Raw genomic sequence first — 8,398 nt, forward strand, 5'->3', positions numbered from 1 at the left:
ACATCAAGAGTATCTGCCGTGAACATGGTGATTGGTGTTCCCACATGCCATGGTACTATTTAAGTCGATAATCTGACATATGTTACAGAGGTTGCCATGGCAGGGTTGTGTGGTGTTGTGATTGATGTTGTCCTGAAGGCTGGGTAATTTGCTGCGAACAATGGTCTATTAAAGGTTTGGCGGTTGTTTGAAGGCAGGAAATGAAGGCGTGGGGAAGATTATGGTGAGATGCTCATCATCAATGACATGTTGAAGGCTTCAAAGAACATGGCAAAATTTCTCTGCTCCGGGGAAGTTGTGGACAACAAAGGGCACTCTATTGGCCTTGTCCTGTGTCCGTCATCTGAGGAAATCATTGTGGTTTTTTGCTGTGGCACAAGAGAATTGGCAATTGATGAGTCAAGTATTGGATCCCATTCTTATGAGGGCATCTTTCAAAACCTTCCAGATATCCATCACATTCTTTCTCATCTGAGCAGATCCTGTGTATGCACAGGGCCTGTTGGTAGGGGGTAGCTGTTTTAATGTATTTAGGGAGGGATCTAGAGAAGTGGGGCATTGTGGGGTTCTCTGGTAGGGTGAGGTATTGAGGTGTGGAGACGTGTGTGTTCAAGATTGAGACTAATTCTCAAGAGTAGTCCATGGTAAGTCTGATGGTGGGATGAAACCTGTTGATATCACAATGTAGTTGTTTGAGTGATTCCTCGCCATGAGGCCACAAGAAGAAAACATTGGTGTAGCTGGTGTACATGTTGGTTGGAGGGAGTTCTGCACAGTGAAGAACTCTTGCTCAAACATGTGCATGAAAATCTTGGCAAATTGGGGAGCACATTTGGTCCCTATGGCTGTTCCGTCTGCCTGGGTGAAGAACTGTGTGTCGAAGGTGAAGACATTGTGGTTGAGGATGAAGCAGATGACTTGTAGGATGGCATCTAGAAATTGGCAGTTGTTGGTATTGAGTTCTGAGGCTTTTGCAGCGATGTCATCCTCACAGAGGATGCTGGTGTACAGTGCCAAAACATCCATTGTGACAAGAAGTGTTCCTGGTTCAACTGTTCTGTTCTCACAGTCAGTGTGGCAGCTTATAAATTCCAGCTTTCAGAATAAAATCAGCCTGATTCCAGGTTAAAATTCTTGAGACAGATTCTGAACAAAGCCTCACACTTACAATTCAACATCTGACCTGAGATGTCACCTTTCGTATATTCCTATCACTCTGCCTGATTTGTCATGACAGCAGAGCACTGACATCGACTTTATAAACACTTTACATATCGTCTAACGCTCTTGGTCACCTGCAGAGACTTATCATCCGACACTCCAGTCTCACCAGTTATATGATCTTTTGATCTCTTTGCCCTTGATCTCTCTGCCCGTATACTCTGTCTGTGTGCTGTGCTTTCATTCCACCTGATGAACAGCTACATTCCAAAAGCTTGTCTGATTCCAAAAAAACCTGTTGGACTATAATCTGGTGTTGTGTGACTTCTGACTTTGACGTAGCTAACTTGCATCTCATAAACAAAAAAAAACTCAGTATTCACAGCCCTTCAGGGAATAGTTCCACAATCTACTGCTCGTCGTGCTTCTCGATCTCACTCCCAAATGTCCTACCTGTGATTGTGGCCTGTTGCTCCAGATACCTCTACCAGAGAAAGCAGCCACTCCAAAGATCAGCCCCGAAGTCAATTAGAGCACCTCTATCTAATCGTCAATCGTCTACACTTGAGAGACCAGAACCTGTTTCTGCAGCTTGTCCACACATTTTAACCTAGAAGCAGACAATAGGAGCAGGTATAGGCCATTCAGCCCTTTGAGCCTACTCCACCATTCACTATGAACATGGCTGACCATCCAACTCAGTACCCTGTTTCTTCTTTCTCTCTGTTAGCCTTAAGAACATCTTTAAAATATCAATGTTTTGGCCTCAACCACTTCCTGTGGCAAAGAATTCCACAGGCTCTCCATCCTCAGTCAAGAAATGTATCATGCCAGTCCTAAGTGGCATATACCATATCCTTAGACTCTGACCCCAGCTGTGACTCCCCAGTCTCGGGAACATCCTTCCTGTGTTTACCCTGTCTACTCCTGTTTAGAAATTTGTCCCCCATCCTTTTCTTCTAAACTCATGTGAATCAATTAGGATTATATTTAGTCTGTCTTCATACATCAGTCCTGCCATTTCAAGTATTTACAGTCGAATAACCAATATTGCACTCCCTCAATAGCCAGATCATCGTTCTTCAGATAACGGTATATAATACTCCAGGTGTGGTTTCACCAAGATCCTGTACATTTGGAGCCAGACATGCTTTTAGTCCTTGTATGATTCTGGTGAATATACACTTTGTCGTCCAAGGCTATTGGGTGCGGTTTCAACAAATTAACATTAAAGTTCAGATAAGGAACGACCAAAGTTTTGGACAACGAGGCCTAATTTGCTCATGTCTTGATTTCAACCTAACTTAAGTGATCGGTTTAGTTTCTCCACAACTCCTAATCCCACAAATAAAGAAAATATTTGAATATCATGTCTATGTCATTTGGTAATTTAGCTATGCAATTAGCTGTGCATCACGTGTCATTTGCAAACTTGAATATGTAACTCTACTCATTCAAAATCATTTCCATTCTTGTAGTTTTTCTTCATTATTAAGTAACTGTCCCTCATATATAATCCTGAAGATGCACTGTCAGCATCCTCTAATTGTAATGGTTGCACAGCCAGTCTGAACTTGTGTTCACATGCACTTTCCAGCAGGCAGCTTACTGGAGTTTTCAGGAGTAAACATCTGGGTGTGTTTTTAATCCCCCAAATAGTTTGGGCATGTAGTCATTGGAATTTAGAAGAATGAGGCATAATCTTACAGGGAACTTGATAGGGTAAATGCAGAGAGGTTGTTTCCCCTCATGGGAGAGTCCACAACCAGAGGGCATGATATCTGAACAGGAGGCCACTATTTAAGAAAGAGATCAAGAGGAATTTTTTCGTTCAGAGGATGGTGAATCTGTTGACTTCTCAACTGTAGAGGGTTGTTGACGCTTGATCATTAAGTATATTTAAGGCTGAGATAAACACGTTTTAATCAGCAAGTTAATCAAGGGCTATGGGAAAAAGGCAGGAAAGTGGATTTGGGGATCATCAGATCAACTACAATCTAATTAAATGGCAAAGCAGACTGGATGGGCCAAAAGGCGTATTTCTATTCCAATGTCTTAAGCACAGTGGTACTGAGGCTAAACTGAAGCTTCACTGTCAGACAGCAACAGAGTTTGGGGTTCAATGATATAACCTTTCTGGTCAGACTGTCTAAGCCACAACCTAGAAACAACGTTTAACCAGAACTAAAAAGAAACCAAAGAACCTTGGTAAGTTAAAAACCAATGTTTATCCTTCACACGAGGAATCAACCTCAGCCATGTGCTTGTCCTGTTCCCATTTCTGTTCACATCAATCACCATGGAACTACTTCTCATTTTTATCTGCAAACACTTGCTTTGTTCCAATACCCAAAGTGCGGAGGAGGCCATCGTGGTCTTATGAGGAAAGGTTGACAGGCTTTTCTCTTTAGAACGACGAAGGATGAGACATGACTTGATAGAGGTGTACAAAATGATCAGAGGTATAGATGGAGTGGACAGCCAGAGATTTCTTCCTAGGGTGGAGGTAGCTATTACGAGGGGGCATAGTTTTAAAGTGAGTGGAGGTAGATATAGGGGAGTCGTCACAGGTAGGTTCATTACTCAGAGAGTGGTCGGGGCATGGAATGCATTGCCGGAGACGGTAGTGGAGTCGGCCTCATTCAGGGCATTTAAGCACCTTCGAGATAGGTATGTGGACGCTAGTATAAGGTCAGGGTGGAAGTTAGATAGACCTTAGGATGAGGGTAAAAGTTCTGCACAACACCATGGGCTGAAGGGCATGTACTGTGCTATACTGTTCCATGTTCTATGTCTGCACTCCTTGTAGGTCTGGTTAGTAAGTTGGCAGATGACACCTCATACAACAATGGATCCTTGATCAAATGGACTAACGGTTACGGAATGGCAGATGGAGTTTAATTTCAATAAATGTGAGGTGATGCATGAGGCAAACCAGGGTAGGATTTGTCTAGATAATGGTCGAGCTCTGGGGAATGTGGCTGAACAAACAGACATAAGGGTGCAGGTACACAGTTCCTTGAAAATGGAGTTGCACATGGACAGGGTGGTGAACAAGGCATTTGGCACACATGCCTTCATTGGTCAGTGAATAGAGTTTAGGACTTAGGATGTCATGTTGTAACCATACAGGATATTGATTAGCCCCCGAATGGAATGCTGTGTTCAACTGTGGTCTTCCTGCCAACAGGAGGGATGTTGTAAAACTTGGAAGGGTTCAGAAAAGATTTACAAGAATTTTGCCAGAAGTGGAGGGTTTGAGCCACAGAAAGAGGCTGAGTAGGCTGGGCTTATTTTCCCTGAAGCACTGGGGGCTGAGTGATGACCTTATAGAGGTTTATAAAATCATGAGGGTCATGGATAGGGTGAGTAGCCAGGGTCTTTTTCCCAGGGTAGGGGAGTCCAAAACTAGAGGACATATTTTTAGGGTGAGAGGAGAACAATTTGAAAGGGACTTAAGTGGCAACTTTTTGCACAGAGTGTTGGGTCTATGCAATGAGCTGCCAGTGGCGGATGCTGGTACAATTACAAAATTTAAAGGCACCTGGATAGAAATGTGCATAGGAAAGGTTGAGGGAAATGAGCCAAATAAGATTAGATTAATTTAGGATATCTGGTTGGCATGGATGAGTTGGACCAAAAGGTCTGTTCTCATGCTGTGCATCTCTGTGACTCTAACTTATCACCTCCCATGTCCTTACCCCAACCCCTGCACACCAGGCCTTGTCATTATGTGGGCTGCCACCACAACCATCCCATCGTCAGCTACTAATGGTCCCAGTTAGCAGCTCTTGATCCCGAGGCAAACTTTTACCTATTCATTTATCTATCTAACTGGTGTTCTCTCTATCTCACTCTCTCTGTCTGTCTGGGGTCCATCTTCACCTATCGTTGACTCCTCACGCCCTTCCCTAAACCATGTTAAGCGTATACACCAGCCGTATCCCAGCTGCAAACAAGGTGTAGAGCTGGATAAACACAACAGGCCAAGCAAGCAGCTTAGGAGCAGGATTCCGAAGAGGTCTCGGAAATCGTTCTCCTCTGATGCTGCTTAGCCTGCTGTGTTCATCCAGCTCTACACCTTGTTAATAAGATGTGAGGCTGGATGAACACAGCAGGCCAAGCAGCATCTCAGGAGCACAAAAGCTGACATTTCGGGCCTAGACCCTTCATCAGAGAGGGGGATGGGGAGAGGGAACTGGAATAAATAGGGAGAGAGGGGGAGCCAGACCGAAGATGGAGAGTAAAGAAGATAGGTGGAGAAAGTATAGGTGGGGAGGTAGGGAGGGGATAGGTCAGTCCAGGGAAGACGAGCAGGTCAAGGAGGTGGGATGAGGTTAGTAGGTAGCTGGGGGTGCGGCTTGGGGTGGGAGGAAGGGATGGGTGAGAGGAAGAGCCGGTTAGGGAGGCAGAGACAGGTTGGACTGGTTTTGGGATGCAGTGGGTGGGGGGGGGGAAGAGCTGGGCTGGTTGTGTGGTGCAGTGGGGGGAGGGGACGAACTAGGCTGGTTTAGGGATGCAGTAGGGGAAGGGGAGATTTTGAAACTGGTGAAGTCCACATTGATACCATATGGCTGCAGGGTTCCCAGGCGGAATATGAGTTGCTGTTCCTGCAACCTTCGGGTGGCATCATTGTGGCAGTGCAGGAGGCCCATGATGGACATGTCATCTAGAGAATGGGAGGGGGAGTGGAAATGGTTTGCAACTGGGAGGTGCAGTTGTTTGTTGCGAACTGAGCGGAGGTGTTCTGCAAAGCGGTCCCCAAGCCTCCGCTTGGTTTCCCCAATGTAGAGGAAGCCGCACCGGGTACAGTGGATGCAGTATACCACATTGGCAGATGTGCAGGTGAACCTCTGCTTAATGTGGAATGTCATCTTGGGGCCTGGGATAGGGGTGAGGGAGGAGGTGTGGGGACAAGTGTAGCATTTCCTGCGGTTGCAGGGGAAGGTGCCGGGTGTGGTGGGGTTGGAGGGCAGTGTGGAGCGAACAAGGGAGTCACGGAGAGAGTGGTCTCTCCGAAAAGCAGACAGGGGAGGGGATGGAAAAATGTCTTGGGTGGTGGGGTCGGATTGTAAATGGCGGAAGTGTCGGAGGATGATGCGTTGTATCCGGAGGTTGGTAGGGTGGTGTGTGAGAACGAGGGGGATCCTCTTAGGGCGGTTGTGGCGGGGGCGGGGTGTGAGGGATGTGTTGCGGGAAATACGGGAGACGCGGTCAAGGGCGTTCTCGATCACTGTGGGGGGAAAGTTGCGGTCCTTAAAGAACTTGGACATCTGGGATGTGCGGGAGTGGAATGTCTTATCGTGGGAGCAGATGCAGCGGAGGCAGAGGAATTGGGAATAGGGGATGGAATTTTTGCAGGAGGGTGGGTGGGAGGAGGTGTATTCTAGGTAGCTGTGGGAGTCGGTGGGCTTGAAATGGACATCAGTTACAAGCTGGTTGCCTGAGATGGAGACTGAGGGGTCCAGGAAGGTGAGGGATGTGCTGGAGATGGCCCAGGTGAACTGAAGGTTGGGGTGGAAGGTGTTGGTGAAGTGGATGAACTGTTCGAGCTCCTCTGGGGAGCTCTTCCCTCACCCCTATCCCAGGCCCCAAGATGACATTCCACATTAGGCAGAGGTTCACCTGCACATCTGCCAATGTGGTATACTGCATCCACTGTACCCGGTGTGGCTTCCTCGACATTGGGGAAACCAAGCGGAGGCTTGGGGACCGCTTTGCAGAACACCTCCGCTCGGTTCGCAATAAACAACTGCACCTCCCAGTCGCGAACCATTTCAACTCCCCCTCGCATTCCTTAGATGACATGTCCATCATGGGCCTCCTGCAGTGCCACAATGATGCCACCCGAAGGTTTCAGGAACAGTAACTCATATTCCGCTTGGGAACCCTGCGGCCCAATGGTATCAATGTAGACCTCACCAGCTTCAAAATCTCCCCTTCCCCCACCATTCTCCAAAACCAGCCCAGTTCATCCCCTCCCCCCACTGCATCCCAAAACCAGTCCAACCTGTCTCTGCCTCCCTAACCTGTTCTTCCTCTCACCCATCCCTTCCTCCCACCCAAAGCCGCACCTCCATCTCCTACCTACTAACCTCATCCCATCTCCTTGACCTGTCCGTCTTCCCTGGACTGACCTATCGCCTCCCCACCTATACTCTCCTCTCCAACTATCTTGTTTTCTCTCCATCTTCGGTCCGCCTCCCCCTCTCTCCCTATTTATTCCAGTTCCCTCACCCCATTCCCCTCTCTGATGAAGGGTCTAGGCCCGAAACGTCAGCTTTTGTGCTCCTGAGATGCTGCTTGGCCTGCTGTGTTCATCCAGCTCCACACTTTGTTATCTTGGATTCTCCAGCATCTGCAGTTCCCATTATCACGGAGTTAACGGGATCTCAGCTGCTCGGCTCTGTCTCAAACCTGCACCATTCATGTCAATCAATCAAGCAGTCGACAGACAAACCACATGCACACGCTCTCCCAAAAGATCAACTTTCACTCGAGTCGGCCTGCCGCTCACAGCTCGTTTGCAAACCCCGGCGAACCTTCGTTTCTGGGTCCGGCTCGGAGCAGGCGCTAGAGACCTGCTCATCGGTCAGTCCCCGAAGCTCCTGCGCCATGACTGTGACCGAGTTCACTGGCAGCGACTTTCCCCGGACACGGAGACACCACAGGCAGGCAACGCCCCTCCGGTCCGCTGGCCAATCACATCACCCGAGGGGCACAATATGGGCGTGCTCTTCATGGGGACCACTCAGAGAGGGAGGTTTCGGCCAATCACAAACGGTCGGTATTCTCATGGTCCGAACTGCAAGGAACAAAATGTCTCACTCCCCGAGATAATAAAGTGTGGAGCTGGATGAACACAGCAGGCCCAGCAGCATCTCAGGAGCACAAAAGCTGACATTTCGGGCCTAGACCCTTCATCACAGAGGGGGATGGAGAGAGGGAACTGGAATAAATAGAGAGAGAGGGGGAGGCGGACCGAAGATGGAGAGAAAAGAAGATAGGTGGAGAGGGTGTAGGTGGGGAGGTAGGGAGGGGATAGGTCAGTCCAGGGAAGACGGACAGGTCAAGGAGGTGGGATGAGGTTAGTAGGTAGATGGGGGTGCGGCTTGGGGTGGGAGGAAGGGATGGGTGAGAGGAAGAACAGGTTAGGGAGGCAGAGACAGGTTGGACTGGTTTTGGGATGCAGTGGGTGGAGGGGAAGAGCTGGGCTGGTTTTGGGATGCGGTGGGGA

The 8,398-nt window shown here is 48.3% G+C and overlaps 1 protein-coding gene across 1 annotated transcript in view; it reads right to left on the reverse strand.

Annotated features, from left to right (window-relative positions):
- Positions 1-7,861, reverse strand: part of glo1 (glyoxalase 1) — a 34,113-nt gene extending 26,252 nt beyond the window's left edge. Inside the window, exon 1 of the mRNA XM_059645127.1 lies at positions 7,704-7,861. Within this exon, the coding sequence (XP_059501110.1) occupies positions 7,704-7,778 (75 nt within the window). The 5' untranslated portion in view covers positions 7,779-7,861. The remainder of the gene's footprint in view (positions 1-7,703) is intronic.
- Between the last annotated feature and the right edge of the window lie 537 nt (positions 7,862-8,398).

Source organism: Stegostoma tigrinum, chromosome 4 (assembly GCF_030684315.1).
Source record: "Stegostoma tigrinum isolate sSteTig4 chromosome 4, sSteTig4.hap1, whole genome shotgun sequence".
NCBI lineage: Eukaryota > Metazoa > Chordata > Chondrichthyes > Orectolobiformes > Stegostomatidae > Stegostoma > Stegostoma tigrinum.